Below are 24,616 nucleotides of genomic sequence, written 5' to 3'. Positions count from 1 at the left end.
TAATAAAAAATTTGACAGATTTGGACCGCAGGGACTAAATTGATGTGAGGTAGTGAATTTCAGGAATGAAACTAATTGATTTTCAAATTCAGAAACTAAAATTATGAGTTTGGTCAATTTCAAAGTTCATTTATGATAAAAACCTTGTATCAAATGGTTTCACTTGTATTATACCAATACAATTTTTTTTTTGATAAAACCAAATAGGCATGCTGAACTGTAAAAGTGATTAAGTTGGGATACAAATGAAAGTGCAGACCAATATTACTCTCTATGTCCAAGTCTACATATGACGTGCAGTGCAATCAGCTATAAGCAGAAGAATAATGGGAAAAATGCTTGCAGCGTAGAAAAGTGATCAATTCGGCAACCATATATCAATCTTATTTCTTTTCATCATAGAAACGAACAAGAAGAGTCGAAGTCAACTGGGCTAAAGCAATGCAGAGCCCCATTGCCTAAAAAAAAAAGAACCCTAGTAGAGTTCCCTTCATCATATGACTTATGAGAGAGAGAGAGAGAGAGAGAGAGAGAGAGAGAGAGAGAGAGAGAGAGAGAGAGAGAAGAGAGAGAGAATGAGAGAGAGAGAGAGAGATTGAAGAAGACTCTGGGCACATGATTTTCTATCAATATTCTTACGTTTTCTTTCTTGGATTAGTTTGAACATGATCTTCACTTCATTTAATTGGTCACATATAAGCATGCATTGTACGTCACAAACCTAATGTTGTATTCTTTTTTTCATTATATTCCTTTCATCGTCGAGGAAAATTTGATAGAACCAAGCAAAGGATTCGAAATCAAGAACATTCTTGACCTTTTTTTCTTTTTTTTTTTTACATTATTAAGAATATACGTATGACCAAACTTAGAGTTACTGAAAATTAATTACCATGACATCTCAACCACTAAAAGTGGACTAATTTAATGGTCCAAAATTTGTGTCAAACTTTGTGTAAAAAATACCACAGATACATTCCGATATATATATATCGGAACAGATAGAAATTCATTATGATGAGTAAATGAAAAATGGATATGATTGATATACACTGCTTTGGTTCACTTACATTGCATGCGCCTCCATTTTAGGTTGAGATTTGGAATCGGTTCATAATTGCTCCTCATAGGTGTATTTAAAATTTGGTTTAAAATTTTCCACGTGAAATCGGCCATATTATAAGCAGAAGTATCTTGTAACCCAAGTAATATATAGCATTTATTCTTACATTTGACTTTGATTTTAAGTACTTGGGGGAGGGTGTCACGGACTCACGGTGATGCAGGTGAAGGGTTTTGTAAAACGTCCTTTTATGGATTGGTGGTGCTATCTACACAATTTCTTTTACCTTCTAAACAATTCTCTCAATTTCCGACAGTCAGATCAAATGAATTGAAGAAAATTAAATGATAGAAAATAACCAAGGGTGTGCATGAAGTAAAAATCGGTGTGTGGACAACACATCTACTCAAAATTGTTTTCTAGTGACATATGCTTTAAAATGAATAATCTATCAACCTATGTCAAAATATTAAAAAAAATTAAAATGAAATTGTTTGTTGAGCTAAATCAAATTTCCTAAACTTACACTGTTAACACCATCCAACAACTATATTTTGTGTGTATCTTTTCCGTAGATCATTCACTCATATGTCCTAGCTTTATGTGCCAAAGTTGGATCTGATACGGGTCATGCTCCTCCACTCATAATTTTGTAGTAACTGCCGTCTCTGTGCAGGTAGCGGAAGTTCAACCTTTATTGACGGGATCAAGTGACCTCACTCTTATGATTTAAAGAATATCATTGTTGACGGAGATTCTAAACTTGTAATGTTGTAAATCTGGGATGCCTGATATTCCGTCGGCTTAAGACTGTTATGTTCAACATTCATGGGTTGAAGGCTCGTTTTGATTCTATTTCGTCCAGCAATGTTACCGGAGAGCTCAATTTGGTGAGATGTGTCGGGCATAATGTCGACAACATTTGTCAAGGAACGGTCGATTTTCCAGATTTTGAAAGGAAAAATAAAAGAATCATATTCTTTATTAGTTTGGTTTTGGATATTCCATCCAATATGTTATTGGATTTATTAGCTGTTGCTTGTGTGACGCTCCCTTGTAATTTAGTTTACAAGAAAGGGAAAAGTCCTTCCTAATTTTCTAACAAATTATAATACAAATTCCCCATTGTTTTTTGCATGTGTGCAGAAAATGTTTTTTGTGTATCTCTGTGCAATTAACTTTTGTTGTCGTTCTGGGTTCAATTTCTAGTATTGATAAATCACACGATGATGGTCAAGCAAAGCAGAAATGTCTTTCTAGAGTTTTCCGGTCTTATAAAGAATAGGTAGACTGCTGTGTCGAAGCCACTAGCTAGCCCCTTTTAAAAAAAACAAAAACTTATGTTGTCATCCTCCCGCAGCTGATAAAAGAAAAGGGCTGTTGTGGAACCTCTCTGACCACTCCAATCTCTTTACCCTATCCACCTTCCCACCAGCTCGGAGGGTGTGTAGGTGGTGCCACCGCACAAGACTCCGATAGCAGAAGGATCCCCGATTTTGTATTTTAACAAGGATGTATACTTTTTTATGCGGACCATAGAAGTCTATATACTTGTAATGCAGCAGCTGTCTCTAAAGAAGTATTTTCACAATTCTTTTTATTGTGCTTTTATTTATTTATTTATTTTTGTAAATAAATAAGACATAAAAAGGTCAATTGAAACTCAAACCAGATTTTGAGAGAAAAAAAAAAACTCAAACTAGATGCTTTGCTAATTTTTAGTACACTTTAATTTTTCTGTTTGGTTTTATAACTCTATATATTATTTGTAAATATGTTAAATAAAATAAATAAAAATACAAAAACTCGAAGTTAATTCAAATTTTGGGGGCTTGGTTTAACTTTAGGGCCCCAAAATTTCAAGGCCGGATTTGCTACCCACCAACCGATGCTTCAAATTGTCAAGTGAACGTGTAATGGTAAAAAAATAACATTTCATTTTGTCCTAACTGATCAGCCAAAAGCTAATAGGATGCGTTTGTTTGGACTCGTTTACCCTCACTGGACTGGACTGGACTACACATTAGTGTAGTCCTGTGTTTGTTACTTGTACGGACTAAGTTTAATGGGAGCCGGATTGCGTGGACTATCTCCGTCACTAGGAGGTCTTAACTAGACCCCTTGAATACCATGGGATTGCTAAGACCTCGCCTGCTCGCTTCGCCAACATCACCTACACCCACCAACCCAGAACTGCAGAGAACCTATAATCCAGAATCAAGTCATCTCGTTTCGAATCGTGGAGAACCCAAAATCACCAGATCTTTGTCTGCTCGTTTCGAATCGCGGAGAACCCAAAGCCCAAAACCCAGATCTTCGTCTGATGAGCTTGGTTGTTCCCTTCTCTCTCTAGAAATGGACAATTTCTCTCTCTCCCTCACCACCAACACTAACCCTTTCTTTCTCACTCGCACTCGTCTTCTTCCTTCACTTTCTTGCACAACCCAAAATTTCCCTCTGAGGCTCAAGAATTGGGTTGTTTTCAGTTCCAGGGAGGAGCCAAAGCTCCACTTGGACCAAATGGAGCTCAGTTCGTCGATTTGTAGATCCGATGATCGACGAAACCTCTGCAATTTGAAAAAAAATATTGGGGATTTTTCTGGGTTTGATTTGAAGAGAAAAGTAAATTAAAGGAAGATATATATGGATTTGAATTCAAGAGAAAGCAAATGAAAAGAAGAGAAAATATGGGTTTTATTTTTTCTGGTTTGAGTTTAGCAAATCTGGGCGTGAAGAACCAAAGCAAATGAAAAAAGAAAAATAGAGAGACAGGGGAGAGAGAGTCAAATAAAAATAGGTGTAATTTGTTTATTTTTTTAAGATAAAAAAGGTGTATTAATAATAGTAAAATATTTTAGTCCGTGATTTAGTCCAATAGTATACCAAACACTTCACTATTCTTATCTAGCTTAGTCCAAGCCAAGAAATTATAGCTTAGTCATAGAAGTTAGTCCAGTCCGAAATAGTCCGGTGCAACAAACACACCCATATAGTTTAAAGGCTTGGTAGTTGGGGTCAAAAGTGCAAATTCATATGCCAAATAATTATTTCAGTTTTTTTTTTTTTTTTTTTTTTTTTTTTTTTTTTTTTTTAAAACTTTTGGGCTAGCCTTGGCCTTGTATTAAATGCTTGGTATAAGTGAAGTTATTATATTTTTTTTTAGCATTTACTATGATTTGAAAAAGTAATATATTAAAATACAAAATAATATATTAAACACATTAGTTGATCATTAAGTTGAAATTTGGTATTCAATATTTAACGTCTCTTTCGAAAATGCTCTTAAAAAGAAATTCAATCCCAAAAAAAATAACCCATTTCCCTAAAAAAAAGCATTTATGATGTTGTGAACATAAGTTATGTTGTGTATTGTTATGTGTGTCAAAAATTAAAGTTGATATGCTTCATATTTAGGGTATATTAGCAAAAAATAAATGGATGTATTATAATTTGTGTAAGATTCCACATTGCCTAGGGGAGTAATCCTTATATGTATATTCTCATCCCTACCTAGCACGAGGCCTTTTGGGAGCTTACTGGCTTCGGGTTCCATCGGAACTCCGAAGTTAAGCGAGTAGCACGCGAGAGCAATCCCATGATGGGTGACCCATTGGGAGGTTCTCATGTAAGTTCCCAAAAACAAAACCGTGAGGGTGTGGTCGAGGCCCAAAGCGGACAATATCGTGTTACGGCGGAGTCGAGCCCAGGAAGTGGTCCCGCCCTAGCCGGGATGTGACAATTGGTATTAAAGCCTAACCCTGGCCGTGATGTACTGATGAGGTCGTCAGGCTTTTTAAGGAGGTAGATTGTAAGATCCCATATCGTCCAGAGGAGTGATCTTTATATGTATATTCACATCCCTACCTACAATGAGGCTTTTTAGGAGCTCACTGGCTTCGAGTTCCATTGGAACTTCGAAGTTAAATGAGTAGCGCGAGAGAGCAATCCCATGATGGGTGACCCACTGGGAAGTTCTCGTGTAAGTTCCTAGAAACAAAATCGTGAGGGCGTAGTCGAGGCCCAAAGTATTCCCATCCCTACCTACCATGAGGCTTTTTAGGAGCTCACTGGCTTCGAGTTCCATCAGAACTTCGAAGTTAAATGAGTAGCACGCGAGAGCAATCCCATGATGGGTGACTCACTGGGAAGTTCTCGTGTGAGTTCCTAAAAACAAAATCGTGAGGGCGTAGTCAGGGCCCAAAGCGGACAATATCGTGCTACGGTGGTTGAGCAGACCTGGGATGTGATGGACCCTGGGGCGGGTTGTGACAATTTGAGTGAATGTAACATCATGTAACAATATTTTCAAATATATAAAAAATACATCACTTTTTTATATTTAGTTATAAAAGTAATCATTTTTAATAACGATGAAATATTGATTATATAAAAACTACACAATGATAATATGATAACATACTGACTACATAACGATGATTTGATCATTTTTGAAATAAATGTCAAAAAATAATCATTCATGTTAATTGTATCAAAGAAAATAAAGTAAATTGTAGCAATGGTCCCTCAACTTTAGTCAAATTGAAGCAATGGTTCCTCAACTAAAAATTCATTACTATTGGTCCCTCAACTCATCAAAATATATAGTTATGATCATTTCCATCAACTTCGTCAAAATTTTGTTAAAATGAGTTATGTTGGAAGGACCATTGATACAGGATCCCTCAACTCATCAAAACGTGTAACTTTGGTCATTTTCGTCAACTTCGTCAGAATTTTGTTAAAACGAGTTATGTTGGAAGGACCATTGCTACAATTGAGTTAAAGTTGAGGGACTATTGCTCGAATTGAATTAAAGTTGAGAGACCATTTCTCCAATTGAATTAAAGTTGAGGGACTAATGGTAATAGATTATTAGTTGAGTGATCATAGTTGCACGTTTTAATGAGTTGAGAGACCAATGGTAATAAATTTTTAATTGAGAGACCGTTACTCCAAATAAGTTAAAATTAAAAGATCATTGCAATAATTTATTAAAAAAAAATAACTTTATCAGTCTCCCCTTTCATTTTCTACATGTCCCTATAAAACCACTTGCTCTCAAACTTGTCAAACACTTATTGTTGCCTCTTTATTATTCAATTTCTTGTTGAGCTCAAAACCACCACAACATGACACACCACCTCCACAATTCCACCATGGCTTCTTCACCTTATATCATGGGTATGGGTCACATATTCAAGATCTGAAGTTTGGATCTTTACAAAGATTTTGAGCTGAGAAAAAAACAAGTTTAAAAAAATGGGAAGCAAATGGAGGAAAGCCAAGCTTGCTTTTGGGTTGAATTCTTGTCTCTATGTTCCTCAAACCAGAGAGGAACCGCCAGTCTCATCGAATGACGTTGCCGCATCTAGATTCTCCGACGCCGTTTCATCCTCCTCTCTGCTTTCTCCGATGGGTGGTGGCTCCGATTGCCGACCCACCACGCCCACGCCGTCGTCTTCCGGCCTCCGGTTGCCCAAAACTGGAACCAAGTGCTCCAAGGTTTGGATTTTTTTTCTGTATTCTTTACAAATTCATTTGCATGTTAAGCTTTTGGTTATTGGTTTTGTTGTTGTTTGGGTCAATCTTTGCTAATTTGTTTTATTTGTGCAATTTTATCATTTGGGTTTATCTTCTTGTTAATTTGTTGTGCCATTTGGTGCCTAGATGGGTTTTGCTATTAGTTGAATATCCATGGTAGATTCGTAGTGAATAGTGAATGCTATTAATTAAATATTGTCTTTGAACAGTAAATTTCATTTCTTTACATGCACTCTATAGTAGGTAAAGGCGTAACCAAACATATTTGCGCTAGCGTAACTCACTTAGTTAAGAACATTATCCCTTGCATCCGAAGTCTCGAGTTTGAATTCCCATCTCCCAATATCACTTGCATAAACAAAAAAAGATGGTATAAGTAACATGTTTATGATATTTTTATAATAATATACTGGTGATGCCAACTCCTAATCATGATTGAAATTTTTTTCTTTTGTGTGTTTGTTGATGTGGGGTAGATGATGGTGGTTTTGGTGGGGTGGGGGGGTGGTGGTGATAATGTGAGTTTTGTGAATATGGGGTATTGGTTGTCAGGTTGTTTTCAGCTATTTGCAGAGAATGAGAGAGAGATGTGAGGAAGGGTTGTGGTTGTGGGGATAGAGAAAGTGGACTAGTCCCCTTTAAGGACCATTGTCCTTTGGCTAACATTTCATCAGAAAAGGAATGCACTTCACTCGCTGAGTCCCTGCTGGCTGCTGTACATTTCCTTTCCTCCAAGGGAAAGTGCTTTGTCTGGTCAGCACAAGTGCGCTGTTCCACACACCTCTGTCTCTCTCTCTCTCTAGATTGTGGACCCTTTGATTGTTGTGAGCTTTCCTGCAATGAGCATCAGCAAAAGCAACCAAAGGAGAATTGAAGAGGCAATTGAGAGGAGCAATCCATCATTCTTCTTTTGATGAGCTTCAATTTTCTTTTTTTCGTACCAACTTGAAAGGTTTATCGTTAGTCTGCAATATGCTTTGTTATTCTTTGCTTTTGAAAAGTCATCCCCTTGATCGATGGAATTTCCCGTTGTGTCCTCCACAATTTTTTTGACCATTTCTCATTGACCTCCTTCTTTTGTTGGCTAGCTGATTAAACTAGGCACCCCTTTGATCATAGTTAATTAATTGTATTATTGACCAAGAAAATGATTAATTAATTGTATAAAGAATCTCGAAATTGCCAACTGTTACTGTGCTGTAGATACGGTGAAATATATTTAATCTTTTTATGCACAAGTGGAAGTGGAGCTGCAGGGTTAAAGCTTTAATATGATACCGTGGAGTGTTGACCCTTCCAAACATTCACATGCATCAAAAAATTCTGAATAATATTACAAGCCAGGGTTGAGATTCTCTAAATTAAAGGGTTGGATTTGGATGCTCTACGTTTTTAGGGCAAATGCAAATAGTGGTTTTTGAGTTAAAGCTGAGAGGTACTATTTTAATAATCCATGATACCTGAAAACTAAGAACTCGTGTCCCCGAAAGAAACGAAATCTAGATGTTTATATGGATGCTTATTTTGTTATTATTATTTTTTATTGGAAAAGTGCCTGCTCATTGTACACAAAGACATGGACATGCATGTTTAATTTCCTTGTAAATCCCATATTGGACATTCATTTTTTATGTACTTAAATTACTGTTCTTCATAGCTTGCTTTGATAGCTAAATGATTTTCTTGGAGAGTTACCGGTTTCAAACCCACACGTCGAAGCTTATGGTCAAGTAAATCTGATAAAAGGTTATCCCATCAAGTTTATGTGTCGATTCATCAAATCATTCCTTAATCTTAATTTTGAGACTTGTAGAAATGCAGTTTTTTCAGCAAGTGATTAACTATAAAAAGTATAAAGTTCTGAATGAATCTCTTTCTTTGTAAACTGCAATAACCACAAGCTAAATGGAACTCTTGAAGAAGATATTTCTAATCAATTGTAATATTTTGTGCAGAAAGATATATGAAACATAGTATGATCCAGAAATTTTTTTTTTTGAACAATGCGTTTTATTTTTCTAGCCAATTCTTTGAAACCCTAGTTTGCTAAATTATGTTATATTCCTATTTTAAATTTATTTTTACAAGTCTTCTGAATGCGATGTTAATCAGATAATAAACTAGAGTTGGTTTTTAGAATTTATCCTTGATTTCTCCTTCACTGGTAGGTTATATGAGGTGCCTCCTGTAGTCAATTTAAGGATCACTTTTGTTGACAGAGGTGTTTCCATAACTTTAATATATTTTGCCTGTGTACCTTCAACATTTTCCGTTCTGAATGTAGCACCAGCCTACATTGTTCTAACCAGGTTGTTCTTGACTGTAGAGGACCTGCGCAATATGCTTGACGACCATGAAGACAGGACAGGGGCATGCCATTTTCACTGCAGAGTGCTCCCACGCTTTCCACTTCCACTGTATTACTTCTAATGTAAAACATGGAAACCAAATTTGTCCAGTTTGCAGAGCAAAGTGGAAAGAAATCCCCTTTCAGAGCACCGCTTCTGATCTTTCAGGCAGTGGTTCTAGAATTAACCCTGTTGGTTGGCCCCAAGATGATTCATGGATGGCCGTTTTACGACAAATTCCTCCCCCACGAGTTGATGCAACCCGACCGGTTTCTTCACTCTTTCACACTCCGGAACCAGTTATATTTGACGATGATGAAAGCTTAGATCAGCAACCTGAGATTTCCAACAAAAGCCCATCTGTCGAAGATGCTTATGATAACAATTCTATTCGAACAATAGAGGTCAAAACATATCCTGAAGTTCCGGCCATTCAAAGAGCAGCCTCTCATGATAACTTCACTGTTCTAATCCACCTTAAGGCTCCTCATACAAGTGGAAGACAGAATAGCAGCAGAAACCAGACACCGCCAGTATCTCAAATTTCTCGTGCTCCAGTAGATCTTGTGACAGTGCTTGATATCAGTGGCAGCATGGCAGGTACAAAACTTGCTTTGCTGAAACGGGCAATGGGGTTTGTTGTACAGAACCTTGGTCCATCTGATCGGCTGTCTGTAATTGCCTTCTCATCTACTGCCCGCCGGCTTTTTCCCCTTCGTCGGATGACAGATACTGGGCGACAGCAGGCATTGCAGGCGGTAAACTCTCTGGTTTCAAGTGGTGGGACAAACATTGCTGAGGCTCTTAGGAAAGGTACCAAGTTGTTAGTAGACCGCAAGTGGAAGAACCCAGTTTGCAGTATCATACTACTATCTGATGGGCAGGATACATACACTGTCAGTAGTCCTAGTGGGATCCATCCCCGATCAGATTACCAATCACTTATCCCAATCTCTATCCGTCGCAATAATGCAGCGGGCTTGCGGATTCCAGTTCACGCATTTGGATTTGGTGCAGACCATGATGCTGCCTCGATGCATTCAATCTCGGAAATTTCTGGTGGAACATTTTCTTTCATAGAAGCTGAGAGTGTGATTCAGGATGCATTTGCACAGTGTATTGGCGGCCTTTTGAGTGTGGTAGTGCAAGAACTAAAGGTTAGAATTGAGTGTGTTCACACGAGTTTGCAACTCGGATCAATAAAAGCAGGAAGTTACAGAACCAGCATGATGGCTGATGCAAGAATGGGTTGTATTGATGTTGGAGACCTGTATGCTGAAGAAGAAAGGGATTTTTTGGTGACAATCAATATTCCAGATGATGTGTCCGGTAATGACATGTCGCTGGTAAAGGTTAGCTGTGCTTACAGAGATCCCATTACGAAAGAAATGGTGAATTTGGAAGAAAGCAGTGAAGTCACGATCCAAAGGCCTGAAGTAGTAGGACAACTAATAGTGTCGCTGGAAGTAGACAGGCAGCAGAACAGGCTTCGTGCAGCAGAAGCAATGGCCGAGGCTAGAGTGGCAGCTGAGAACGGTGATTTGGCTGGTGCAGTCTCTGTCCTGGAAAGCTGTCGTATGGCATTGTCTGAAACTGCTTCCGCACTAGCTGGTGACTGCCTGTGTGTCTCACTTTCCGCTGAGTTAAAGGAGATGCAAGAAAGGATGGGAAACCGTGGTGCATATGAGGAATCGGGAAGAGCATACGTTTTATCAGGATTGAGCTCACACTCATGGCAGAGGGCAACTGCTCGAGGTGATTCCACAGATAGCACTAGCCTTGTGCTATCTTACCAAACACCATCGATGATAGACATGGTGACACGTTCACAAACCATGTTGTTAGGGAACCCATCTCCCCAACGAGCCCTCAGCAGTGCTCAATCATTTCCGGCCAAGCCACAGCCACGATAATCCTCAAGAGCAGCGTTCGCCTCACCTTCCATATGTTCTTCATCAAGGGACCTTTTTGTTTCGTTATTAATTTTCTTCATGGTTCGGGGAGTCGGGGACATAACTGGGATACAGAGGAATTTTGGATGATATAACTTTTGGGGGAGTATATTTGGTTGTTATCTCATGTACATGAATAAGAACTGGGTAAATGTGAGTAATGGGGGCTGAGATCAATTGTGAAAAAGGAGGAGGAGGTGGGAGTAGAGGGTCTTTCTATTTTAATTTTGTTTATGGTTTAGTTTTTCTTTTGTTTTTATGAGAAGAGAAGGGGGTATAGCCTTGTAATTGTGGGGATACTTTCGGGTGAATTATTCACTTGAATATATGACAATGGTATATCTACTCATTCTTTTCACTAAGTTATCATTGCTTTAAAGTTTTGAACTCAAGAACTACTAATCTTCTGACTTATTCAATTGAGTGAAGCAAAAAAAAAAAAAAAAAAAAAAGGGCTTGTTTGGTATCATAATTGAAAATTTTTATAATTTCTCAAAACATTTCTTAAGAATTTTTCTTGAAAACAATTTTCTTTAAGTCTCAAAAACTTGTTTGGTATGCGATTTAAAAATTTTGAATCTTACAACTTATATTGGACAAAGAGATCCAGAATGAGGGGGTCAAGAGAGAAAGAGGAGAGAAGAGGAAAGAAAGTAAGAAATGATTAGAGGAAAAAGAAAGAAGTGAGAGGATCAGAGGAGATGAAGAGGAAAATGAGAGAGAGAAAGAACCGAGATAATGAAAAGAGCGGATTTGAGGAGAGGCAAAAAAGGTAAAAAAAAAAAAAAGAGAGAGAGAAGGGGGAGAGAGAAAGAAGAAAAGAGAGAGAGAGAGAGAGAGAGAGATTTGAAGTGAGAGGGGAGGAGGGAGAGAAAAGAAATAAGTAAGTTTAAGTTTAAAAACTTTAAAAACTCACTTTTTGTGTTTTTAGATAATAGACTACAATTTTGAATTAGTCTTGAGTTCAGTTTTTGAAAATAGTCATACCAAACAAGTTTTTAAGGCTTCAAACTTGAAAATTATTTTTGAGTTTAAAAAGTTTGATTTAAGTAGAGTACCAAACATGCTCTAAAACTCTCTGGTTGGGTGGAGGGATTTGAAATATGGATTTGGGTTTGACAATTTGCAACATAAACTAGAAAACATGAGGGTGAATCTATTTCGATTGAATAACAAGATGAAATACATTTGACATGTATTTGAAATATAACGATACCCTAAAAAGCCGTTTGAACACTTCATTTGTTTTCTTTCATTTCTTCATATTCAAATTTCGGGAATATGATGACACCTAGTACTACAATTTAGTAGTATTTTTTTTTTATTTTTAAGTAAGATGTTTTATGTTCGAATCTGATGAATGATGAGTATTTCCATTCTCAATTTTTGGTCGGAATATGTAAACTTTTCGTCATCTTTTGTCCAGCTTTATTTCCTTTGGAAACCCTGTTTCCTACATAAAATACGCCAACGTTTGTACTCTTTTACAAGCTTTGGTATTTTAGGGGGCTTTTCTTAGGTTTGAACTTGTTTACTTAAGGAACCTTCAAATTTCGTTCACATTCGCAGTGCTCTCTCTCTAGGGTCTAACAACTAATTTCATTTTTTTTTCTTCCAAAAACAACCAATTTCATTAAAACACATTGATACAAAGTTAGAAAAGTCTAAGGACAATATACAACTAAAACTGCATCCCAAATGCAAAAGGAAAAAAGGGAAACAAACCCCAAAAGTGAGCCCCATAGCAATCCTTAAACCAAAAGCCCTAAATCTAAAAATGGGAACTAGCCTCCTCCACCAAAATAGTTGCATCACCACCACCGAGCCGCCTTCGTCGAGAGAAGAACCAATGAACCTAAGGGATAAAGGGAAAACAGGGGTGGGCAAGCCACTCGTGCTATAAGCGCTCCTATAATCTTACCAAATCGTGCAAATTGAACTTTAGCAACCACTTTAATCCAAAGCATACCTTCATTAAAACACATTGATACAAAGTTAGAAAAGTCTAAGGACAATATACAACATTAAACTAAAACTGCATCCCAAATACAAAAGGAAAAAAGAGAAACAAATCCCAAAAGTGAGCCCCATAGCAATCCTTAAACCGAAAACCCTGAATCTAAAAACGGGAACTAGCCTCCTCCACCAAAATAGTTGCATCACCACCACCAAGCCGCCTCCGTCGAGAGAAGAACCTATGAACCTAAGGGATAAAGGGAAAACGGGGGTGGGCAAGCCACCCGTGCTACGAGCACTCACTTAATCTTACCAAATCGTGCAAATTGAACTTTAGCAACTACTTTAACCCAAAGCATACCTTCAATCGAAATCCATGGAGAAAGCACCCGAGGAGCCGAATAGCTGGAACAGGTGGACAATGACTCACGGCTAGGAACAACAAATTGGAAAGAAAAAGGCTTGAAGGTCTGCCATAAAATTGAGACAAAGCTCAAAGAAATTTAGACAAAGCCCAAATCAAATTATTAAACTCTGGGGCTTTTTATGATGCTGAGGTCCTCTGCAAGAAGAATAAAATGGTAGTTAGGAAATGGCATTTTCTACCTAATTATCGGATTCGCGTCGTGTGTAGCCTTCATATACATGTCCTTCGGTAACTTGGAGTTGAATTTTCGCGACGAAACAAAGTTGAGTTTTGTGGGGAGGAATGGGACTCGGCTCTTCTTGGATGGCAAGGCATTTTACATTTATGGGTGGCATTCGTCAGGAAAGCCCTCAACCCAACCATTTTATCTACCCCACATCTTGAATCCTTCTACATCTTGCTTTCATGAATAAGTATGGTGGAAGTTAGACTTCGGGGAGCTTGATTTGTATTTGAATTTTCTGCTGGTGAAGGATCATGGAGGATTGGAGTTACATTACACAGGAGGATTGAGCAAAGTTCTTCAATCTTTTTTTTTTGTTTTTTTTTTTTTGTTTAATCTTATTTTCTATTTAAGAAATAATTTTTTAAATGACAAGAATCTCTTAAAATCCATTCAAATCTTTAATCAAAGTACATAAGACTCCTTGAAAATCCATTCAAATCTTTAATCATAGTCCATAAGAATCCTTAAAAATCCTTTTGAAAATTCTAAGGATTATACAATCCCTTGAAATCTATCACGTAAATTTTTTTTTTAAATCCTTTAAAATTCAAATTAACTACACTCCCCCTAGTTTTTTATTTTAGGAGGATTTGGACGGAAGCTCAGGTGTTCTCTTTATTGCTTGTAATTGTTTTGGTGTTAATAAAACATTGTTTCTCCTAAAATGTGGCCCAAGGGAGAAAGCCCTATCAAAATGTTTGCTAATTTTCAAGCATGGTAATGTTGGTGATGTTTCTTCCATCTAGCTCTTAGTTTAATGATATTTTTCTTCTAAAAGGTTGAAGATGTCCGAAGTTTAAATTTTGTAGTCTCCCCTTGATTATAAACAATATGTTCCTAATGCTTTCTAGCTAGATAAGTAAACAAATTAATGCGAAAATTTTATTTTAAATTAAAGTGATTGATCTAGAAAACAAAGTGAAAATTGTGCCTTTATTGGGACTATAGTCACACAAAAAAGAGAAAAAGAACCATAAAAAATGATAAACAAAAAGTCATAAATTCATGACGATTATTTTACGTCTACCTATCATTTTGAGATAAATAATAAGAAGATGTCCAGTAATTTTTCGATGTGCTAAAACATACATATGATATTACCAATTTACTTATATTATAATTTATACTAGTTTTTATTGCACATAAGCAGGTGTGACAACCCGTCCCTAATTTTATGTTTTTACAAATTTTAAAAGCATGATTTTACGAAAATGCCCTTAGAGGCGAGGGTCTTGACTTTCGTTGATCAACGTATAGTGAGGTGTAGGAATTAATCCTTTAGCGTTTTCTTGAAGTACTCGACATTACAAACTCATAGGCGCAAGCAGAAGAGGATTTTGGGTTACGGTTAAAGTTTTACGGAACTGTAAACTCGAGAAGTACTTTTGTTTTAGTCACTATTTATATATTTTTATAATGTTTATATTTATTTATCATTTAGTTATTTTTAAAGTTGAAGAAGAAGAGAAAGAAGAAGTGGGGAATGGGAGAAGAGAAGAAAGAAGGGTTACTGCCTAATCAGAAAGAAGAGGGAGTGAGTGACTAACCAGAAGAAGGAGGTGAGGAGATGGCCAATCGGGAGGATGGAAGAGAGGGCCAAGGATGGAACGAAGAACAGGGGATCAAGAACCCTTTCTCCTTGACCCGTTTCGGACCACGACCTGCATGTAGACCCGGCGACTCCAATCTAAATTATGGGGTCCTCTAGCAATTTTTCAATCGAAATTCACCGAGCTTTCACCTAGGAACTTGTTCACGACCTTTACTTTCCTATTTCTACCAAAAACTAGAGTCAATTGGGGCTCCAATTCGTTGAAATCGAACTGGGAACCCGATGGGTGCACGACGGCGAATCCGCCATTCCTACAACCATTTCCTTCGATTACCACCACAGTTAGCCTTCCCTTGGACCCAGGAAAAAGACCCAACCGGTGGTTGGGGCGGTGGAGCTTCAGAGACAACGAATCGACAACCACCATTTTCTATGGTTCTGGCAGGTTTGAGCAAAATTGGAGCTTTTCCTGGCCAAATTAGACTTGGCTGCAGGTATAAAGCTTACTCTACTCATTGAGATCTTCATTCCTATAAATTTTGGTAATTTTTGGAAATAGTTGGATTTTACTGCGAGTCGGGGCAACCGACCGCCACCCACGACGTTGCATGCGGCGGTGCGTGGCCAGAGGGCCGTCAATGTTATTCTTAGGCTAAATTAGATGCCTTGAGCTTAGTTTTGGTATGACGTAGGTTGATTGTTGGAACCTAAATTCTCTACGTTACGTTAATAGGTCATTATATGAATCGACAATCCAACCGTTGGATCGTCACCAAACTTTAATATGTTATAGTAAGTAATATTTGAGGACCATAGGAACTTACGGATCGGGAATCTGATACACGGATCTTCCCAAATTGGATTTGTAAGTTCATAAAATAAAATGTTAACCGCTACTTTGTTTAGGCAATTGGCGGAGATCCGACCGTTGGATCGTAATGGAACTTTAGGATGTTGTTCTAGAAGTTTAATGTGGATCTTTCGAATCAAACTACGTAGGGATGTGTGTTATGTAAGTTACATATTTTATTGATAAGAATTCTGAGTTGTGATTTGATAATTGTTCTAGGCGCCAATCGTTCGTGACGCCTTTATGGTTGTGTTAGGGAGTTGTAGCGTGAACTCCAGGTGAGTGGGCTTTTGTTTCAGTATATATATGTATGCTTGGTATTTTTCCCAAAAAATGCGTTTAAATGGAATTATGTTTTGAAATGCGATGCCTCATGATTTATACTTAGATTATGAGTTAGTATAGTATGCATATTGTGATTTGACGTTGTGGACGCTCAGGTAAGTACCAAGTGAGTTATAGATTGTTAATGTGAGTTGATCAGTATGTTGAGATGCATTGAGAGCTCATAAACCTGCATCCCGGTGTTAGTGCTCCCACCTGTGGCCATGGCATAGGCCTTCACGTGATGTTCACCTCCCGTACCGCACGCTCACCTTGGATCCAAGTTAGGTGCACAGGCCTGTCATACAGACCACTATAGGTGGTTCCAACTCATAAGTGACCCGTGATTATTCGCACAGTCTTCACGTGATTGTAGCACTTGAGCGTATTTATTTACATCCAATTCTGTCGTACAAACCACTATAGGTGGTTCCGACTTGTGTGCAGGTATACTTGATGAGCTATGAGTTCAGCCGTACAATCCACAATAGGTGGATCCGGCTGACATATTACTTTCATTGATTTACTTCACCTAGTTTACTCGTTATTGATGATGAAATATTTGACATGACAGATATGTGGATTTTGCTAATTCGAGTATGGTTTCGATATATGTATATATTCTATTTTTTGAGAAATTATACAGGTTTTATGGCTAGAGGTTACTGCCTTTAATAATTGAAATTGTTTTTTAAAAGCTTTATTTTTGCCTACTCACACTTTCTGTTTTGCGCCCCTCTAGTTTAATTTGCTGAAAGTTCGTATCGACAAGGATTCTTGGAAAATCTCAGGATGGGTGGTTACTTCTAAGGGTATAATCTTTATCTACTCCACTGTACTTACTTATGTACTTACTTTTGTTTTTAAAATTGAAGGAGAAAGGAAGAGAGTGAGAGAGAATGTGGGAGTGGAGAGAGTGAAAGATATTTGTTTTGTGAAATTACGTTACTGTCTTTAACTTTTTTTGGGCGTTTTAGCCAAAATGGTTTATGAGATTTGCATAACTCCTCATTTTGGTCCCTGAGATTTCATATCAATAGAAGTGGTCCCTGAGATTGTCCATCATCCATCATTTTGGTCATTCCGTTAAGTGTCCTAGAGCTCTTGGCGGAAAGTTTTGGCAATTTTCAAAGCTTCGTAACTCAACCGTTTCTTAACAAAATTCGACCCATAATATATCAAAATGAAGATAGGAAAGTGTAGAATAAGATTATACATATTTGGAAGTCTAATGGTTGCCGAAGATAGTCAGAAAATAGCCTTAAAGTTGACTGGTCCAAGGGAAAACTGGAAAACTCGCCGGAAACTGGGTAAAATTTAAACGTTCATAACTTCTTCAATACTCAACGAAGTCAAGTGATTTAAAAATGAAAATCATACTTATCGACAAGGAGAAGAGAATGGTACATTTTTCAGCAGTTAACTCGCCGTGTTTTGTCCGAAAAACGGCTCGAAAATGGCTGTACCATTCTTTTTGTCTCGTCGAGAAGTATGATTTTTGTTTTTGAATCACTTGATTTCGTTGAGTATTGAAGACGTTATGAACGTTTAAAGTTTATCCAGTTTCCGGCAAGTTTTCCAGTTTTTTCTCGGACCAATCAACTTTAAGGCTATTTCCTACCATCTCCGTCAACCATTGGGCTTCCAAATAGAATAATCTTATTCTACACTTTCTTATCTTCATTTTGATATGTTATGGGTAAAATTTGGTTAAAAAACGATTGAGTTACGAAGCTTTGAAAATTGCCCAAACTTCCAGCCAAGAGCTCCAGAACACTTAACGGAGTTTTTAACGGAATGACCAAAATGATGGATGATGGACAATCTCAGGGACCATTTCTATTGATTTGAAATCTCATGGACCAAAATGAGGAGTTATGCAAATCTCAGGGACCATTTTGGCTAAAAAGCCTTTTTTTTTTGTTGTGATAAAAGACAGAAATGTATTTTCACCCTCTTTTGGGAAAGCAAGTATAAAATTATTAATTCACCTCATTTATGAAATTTAATATTAAAATTACATAATTAAAAATGGTCATGAAGGTCATTTTCAGGGAAGGGGTCAATTTCATTCGGTTTGATTATTTGTCAAAATTGAAAATCAAACTCAAGTTACTATTCAGTTCAGTTCAATTTTTGCAATTCATAGTTCGATTTGGTTTGATTTTCAGTTTTGGTTTTTTTTTTCAATTTTTTTTTCATTTTCTTTATAACCTAGATATTGGAGAGAAAATGAAGAATGTTGATGCACAAAATCAGTGAGGACTTTGGTACAACAGAAAGTGTTAAGTTTGTGACCTTCACTAGATTGCTCCGATCACTAGTGTGGATAAGTATGCAAATGGATAAAGATAGGGAAGCAAACACAAGATGTACGTGGTTCACCCAGATTGGCTACGTCCACGGAGTAGAGGAGTTCTTATTAATTGTGAAGGGTTTACACAAGTATATAGGTTCAAGCTCTCATTTAGTGAGTACTAGTGAATGATTTAGTACAAATGACATTAGGAAATATTGTGAGAGAATGATCTCTTATAGAAGAGAGTTTCTAGTTTCATTCTGACATTGACACGTGTCGTGTTGTGATTGGCTTCTGATGTTGACACGTGTCGCGCTATGATTGGCTTTTGATATCAACACGTGTCACACTATGATTGGCCTCCTGGTTGGAGGGAAACTCTTCTGGGTCCTTGACGGTATAACGTTGAATGGTGCTTAGTAGTTTCGGGATTGGTGAAGTATGGTACAAACAGTGCTCCCCTAAGTTCCCGAGTGAGGGAAGCTCCTCGGTTAGGGACTTGCAAGATCCAAGCCATTGAGTAATCACGAAACTTCTAAGTACCGAAGTGTGGTATCATTTTCACTTGCCTTATCTGTCTCATATGTAGATGTGGCATCTTCTTTGGAAGTACTTTTCCTCCATCCAGGGGTGGTATCTTTAAACGATGAAGATGCACAAGGTAATGTATCAATTTCACTTGAAGCTTACTTGTAGTTTCGGGCTTGGTCAAGTGCGATACAAACCCCTATAGTAGGAGTCCACCAAGTCGCCAAACTAGGAGATTTGCCGAAGGAGGTAACAGACAAGATAAGCAATCAGACTTCCAAGCAAGCAACCTGGATCGGAGGTTCGACTTCGGCTTCCGGTTGATTGTTCTCCTTCTCCTTATGTCGTAAACAGCAACAAGGATAAGGATAAGCAAATAGAGAAGAGATGGTATGAGATACTTTTGCTTTTGAGAAGTAACTTTCCACAGGCTTATTCTTGAACTGGTCTGGAGGGTTTTCTGGTTTCCTCTATTGTATAAGGCCGACTCAAGAATTTGAGGGTCAAAACAAGTCCATCAAATCTAGAGTACGTTTGACCCTGATGATATGGGATACTTTTGCTGTTGACAAAGTAATGGATGTATCAGCACGTGTTCTGTTACGCTTGTCTCCACATGTTTCTTTGTATCCTTCTCACTTGCCCTATCTGTTCCTCAGGCAAATGTGATATCTTCTCTGGAAGCATAAGATGTTGAAGATAAGTACTCGAGAGCAATGCCAGGTAAGTAATCAGGCAAGGGGTTCCAGGCAGTCAGTTCCTGACTGGAAGCTTGATTCCAAGTGCTGACTGATTGCTTTCTTTCTCCTTGTCTTGCAGGTAAGAACAAGGCCAAAGGAAAAGACAGGGAAAAATCATGATATGGGATACTCTTGCTTTTAACCATGATGATATGAGATACTCTTGCTTTGGTGTGGCTTGTTTGCAGAGGTATTATCGGGAGGAAAATAAGCTGAGTATTTCGAGAGACTCTGTTGAGAGTGCCCTCTCGGATGTGAAGAAAAGTTGAGCATTTTTTTTATTTGCAGGTTTACCTGGCTGTGAAGGGTGGAGGTCGACATATATAGGAGTCTCTTTAACAACAAGTAGTAGTGCTATTCCTTTACCCTTCTTGGTCATAGCAATGTAGTGGGTGCTGCAAGCTTCACGTGTTTTAACTTTGTCAGAGCACTTTGAAAAAATGGTCTGTGGTATCTGGAAAGCTGATGTTGTGTGTGAAGATTGCAGACAAGCTTTATCCAAGGAAATCTGGCTCTCGAAGTTCAGAGAGCGGTGCCTTTTCGATTTTCGAACAAGCAATCCTGTCGGGGATCTGGCTTTCGAGATTCAGAGAACGGTGCCTCTTCAATTTTTGAGAAATTAATCATGTTGGGAGTCTGACTTTTGAGATTCGGAGACCAGTATCTCTTCGATTTTTGAGAAAGCAATCCTGTTGGGAGTCTGACTCTTGAGATTCAGAAAGCAGTGTCTCTTCGATTTTTGAGAAAGTAATCATGTTGGCAGTCTGGCTCTCGAGATTCAGCCTCTTTGATTTTTGAGCATGTAATCTTGTTGGGAGTCTGGCTCTCGAGATTCGGAGAGCGGTGCCTCTTCGATTTTTAAGCAAGCAATCTTGTTGGGAGTGTTTTCTCAAATGTGAGTAAAAGTTAGGCATTTTTGCCAGTCTACCTTGCCACAGAGCACAAAGGTTAACACATATTAGGACTTTCTAGTTATCAAGCAGTGATGCTGTTCTTTTACTCTTATGGGTAATAGTAGGGTAGCTGGACCTTCAAAATTTATGTGTCTAAACTTTGTCAGAGATCTTTGGCAAAGTTATTTGTGGTACCCGAGGAGCTGATGTTGCATATGGAGAGTGGTGCCTCTTCGAAATCCGAAGAGTGGTATCTCTTCGATTTTTGCACCAACGACCCTGTTACCCTTTCTTTTATAAGGGTACTAATTGTGTGCAAGAAGTACATTCAGAGAGTTATTGCTTAGGAATTTTCCCTTTTTTTTTAGCTTAAGAGATTTATTGCGCCTCATTTCTCCTTCATCATTTCTGAGAATGTCTAACTCATCCGATCGTCGTTTTGACTTGAACTTTGGTGAAGAGGTAGCCATGCCTTCTCAAGACAACATATGGCGCCCATCCTTCTTATCCCATACTGGTCCTCTTACCATTGGGGACTCTGTGATGAAGAATGATATGACCGCTGCGGTGGTGGCCAGGAACCTTCTCACTCCTAAAGATAACAAACTACTTTCCAAACGGTCTGATGAGTTGGCTGTTAAAGATTCTCTGGCTCTCAGTGTTCAGTGTGCAGGTTCTATGTCTAATATGGCCCAACGCCTATTTGCTCGAACCCACCAAGTTGAATCATTGGCGGCTGAAGTGATAAGTCTCAAACAGGAAATCAGAGGGCTCAAGCATGAGAATAAACAGTTGCACAGGCTCGCACATGACTATGCTACAAACATGAAGATGAAGCTTGACCAACTGCAGGAATCTGATGGTCAGATTTTACTTGATCATCAGAGGTTTGTGGATTTGTTCCAAAGGCTTTTATTGCCTTCGTCTGCTGGGGCTGTACCGCGTAATGAAGCTCCAAATGATCAACCTTCGGTGCCTCATCATTCTAGGGTTCTGCCCAGTACTGAGGCTACAAATGATCACCCTCCGGTGCCTACTCTTTCTGGGGCTGTGTCGACTGCTGAGACTTCTCATGAGCAACCTTTGTGAAGGCTCCCTTTTGTTTGTTTATTTTGATTCATGTATATGTACATATTTGTAACTTATCAGAGATATCAATAAACAAGCTTTGCTTCATTTCAACGTATTATGTTAAATACACCAATGCCTTCTTCACTAAGTATGTTAAATACACCAATTCCTTCTTCACTAAGTTCTTTGAAGCTTGTATGCTGAAGCTTTGAGAGTGAAGCATATATGTTGAGGTAGTGCTCCCTTAATTTCCTAAGTGAGGAAAACTTCTCGATTGGAGACTTGAAAAATCCAAGTTATTGAGTGGTCGTGAGACTTTTGAGTATCAAGATGCAGTAGCATATGGTAGAAGTCCCCCAAGTCTCCGGCCGAGGGAGTTGACAAATGAGGTATTTCCTTTCTAAGTGGTAGCCCAAAACTCCTCCTTCATATATATTTGTTATGGAAGTTGTTAGGCCCAAAGAAGAGGAAGCCTAGGTAAATTTTCTTTTCAAAATTTTTTTTTGAATTGTCGAATTTCCGAAAATATATATATATATATATATATATTTTTTTTTTTAAGCTTTGTAGGTGAAGCTTTGGTGTTGAAGCTTTGTAGGTGAAGCTTTGAGGTTGAAGCTTTGTTGGGCACCATGAATTGATTTTGTTTCGCACTGTCTTGATTAAGAATGTGTGAAGCTTTTGAGAATTGTGGTTACCTTTCATTGATGAAGCTCTTATTGGCACCATAAATTGGTTTTGCTTCACACTGTCTTGATCAAGAGTGTGTGAATCTTTTGAGAATTGTGGTTGAACTCCTTTGATGAAGTTCTTGTTGGCACCATAAATTGGTTTTGCTTCACACTGTCTTGATCAAGAGTGTGTGAAGCTTTTGAGAATTGTGGTTGAACTCCTTTGATGAAGTTTTTGTTGGCACCATAAATTGGTTTTGCTTCACACTGTCTTAATCAAGAGTGTGTGAAGCTTTTTACGAGTTGTAGTGTTTGCATTGTTATAGAGGGAAATGTTTGAAGCAGATGCAAGAAGGCTGAATAACTTGATCTTCGTATGCTATGCACTGAAGTTGTTGTTGGCTTGCAATAAGACTTTGTTGGTGACTATAACTCTTGTTGAGCATAAGTGCTCCCCTAGTTGAGTTGTCAAGCTTGATGGTTTTTTATTATTTATGAATGCTAGGAGTTCACATGTACAAATTGTACCATTCGTCTTTTGGTAGGTGGAATGAATGGTGAGTTGCTTTCATCACTTGGTTGGTGGTACGAAGGTGAGTTCCTTCATCACCTTTCATCACATTTCATCACTTGGTTGGTGGCACGAGGATGAGTTCATTCTTCACCTGGTTGGTGGGATGAATGGCAAGTTACCAAATGATATTAGAGTACGGGTTGTACATTTCATCACCTAGTTGGTGGCATGAATGAGAGTATGGGTTGTACATTTCATCACCTGGTTGGTGGCATGAAGATGAGTACGGGTTGTACATTTCATCACCTGGTTAGTGGCATGAAGATGTACATTTCCCACAGATGGCGCCAAATGTTGATGCACAAAACCGGAGGTCTTAGAACAACATAAATCCGACCGTGAATCTGTAAGAAATGTAAATAACACAAGATGTATCGTGGTTCACTCCAAGGTTTGGGCTACATCCACACTGATTGTGTATTTATCTGAGGGAGAGAGAGCTATGAGAGTGAGAGTTTGAGATGGGGTGATAGGGCCTAGGAGTTGGCATCCTCTAATTGTGAGGGTGAGGAATCCTTTTATAGAATAAGAACTCATCACTTATTATATATTTGCCCCTTCCTTTATTACATAATTACATTTGAGTCATTCGAGTATTTATACGAGATCTAAATATGGAGGCCCTAAGTATGGTACAAACAGTAGTCCCCCAAGTCTTCAGTCAAGAGAGTTTTTTGGCTGGAGACTTGAAATTCAGTCCATGTATGGGCTGAAGTAACTAGATGCTGTCTTGAACTGATGCTCGATATGGGGCAGTGCTCAATCTGAAATGATGCTCAACTCACACGCTGTGAGGCTGCTCGACTTGTGGCTTATGTTGCCTTAGTTGGCTCGGCTTTGTGGCGTTTGAAGGTAAGGGAGTCCTTTTTATAGCATAAAGGCTTACTCTTTAATACATGAATGATGGGCTAGAGTTGATACTCTCTGTGAGTGAGTCCCTTTTATAGAATAAGGGCTCGCTCTTCAATACATAAATGATGGGTTAAGAGTGATGCTCAAGGCGAAGCGGTTGCTCAGCTGGCGGCGATGCTCTCTAACGAAGGTGAGGGAGTCCCTTTTATAAAATAAGGGTTCGCTCCTCAATACATGAATGATGGGTGTTCTCTAATGATGGTGAAGGAGTCCCTATTATAGAATAAGGGTTTGCTCATCAATACATAAATAATGGGCTAAGTTCCCCAAGTATTTTTCATAAGGCCCAGTTGAGGCCCAATATATGGTGTATAATGTAGTCCCCCAAGTCTTCGGTCAATAGAGTCTGTTAGCTGGAGACCTCAAATTGAATCCATGTATGGGCCGAAGTGGCGGTTGTTTGGAGACGGTATTTGTATACCCTGCACTGAAGCTTTGTAAGTGAAGCTTCGAAGCTGGAGCTCAGTAAATGAAGTTTTTGAAGCTAGAGCTTTTGTAAATGAAGCTTTTGAAGCTGTAACTCTGTAAATGAAGCTTTTGAAGCTAGAGTTCTGTAAATGAAGCTTTTGAAGCTAGAGCTCTGTAAATGAAGCTTTTGAAGCTAGAGCTCTGTAAGTGAAGCTTTTGAAGCTAGAGCTTTTGTAAATGAAGCTTTTGAAGAGGATTGACATGAGTGATGCTCATGAATG

The 24,616-nt window shown here is 38.3% G+C and overlaps 1 protein-coding gene and 1 long non-coding RNA gene across 2 annotated transcripts; one reads left to right on the top strand and one right to left on the bottom strand.

The window, feature by feature from the left end:
* The first annotated feature begins 6,102 nt into the window (after positions 1 to 6,102).
* Positions 6,103 to 11,266, top strand: LOC103423127 (E3 ubiquitin-protein ligase WAV3). Its single transcript, XM_008361202.4, has 2 exons — positions 6,103 to 6,565; positions 8,931 to 11,266. The coding sequence occupies exons 1-2, from the start codon at positions 6,323 to 6,325 to the stop codon at positions 10,863 to 10,865; spliced, it is 2,178 nt and encodes a 725-aa protein (XP_008359424.3). The 5' UTR covers positions 6,103 to 6,322; the 3' UTR covers positions 10,866 to 11,266.
* A 1,209-nt stretch (positions 11,267 to 12,475) lies between these two features.
* Positions 12,476 to 13,772, bottom strand: LOC139194187 (uncharacterized). The gene is made up of 2 exons (XR_011578957.1): positions 13,222 to 13,772; positions 12,476 to 13,107 (listed from the first exon to the last, which is right to left on the bottom strand). It is a non-coding gene; the product is annotated as an uncharacterized lncRNA (long non-coding RNA).
* Between the last annotated feature and the right edge of the window lie 10,844 nt (positions 13,773 to 24,616).

The sequence above is a fragment of the Malus domestica genome, chromosome 03 (genome assembly GCF_042453785.1).
Source record: "Malus domestica chromosome 03, GDT2T_hap1".
NCBI lineage: Eukaryota > Viridiplantae > Streptophyta > Magnoliopsida > Rosales > Rosaceae > Malus > Malus domestica.
The sequence above is the reverse complement of the archived record's forward strand: the minus strand, read 5'-3'. Positions and strand labels throughout refer to the sequence as shown.

What these genes read in the sequence shown, in the direction of transcription:
- LOC103423127 (XM_008361202.4), top strand. Translation starts at nt 6,323, where the DNA reads ATGGGAAGCAAATGGAGGAAAGCCAAGCTTGCTTTTGGGTTGAATTCT. An exon ending in CTGGAACCAAGTGCTCCAAG is followed by an intron (nt 6,566 to 8,930) that starts GTTTGGATTTTT and finishes TCTTGACTGTAG; the next exon opens with AGGACCTGCGCAATATGCTT.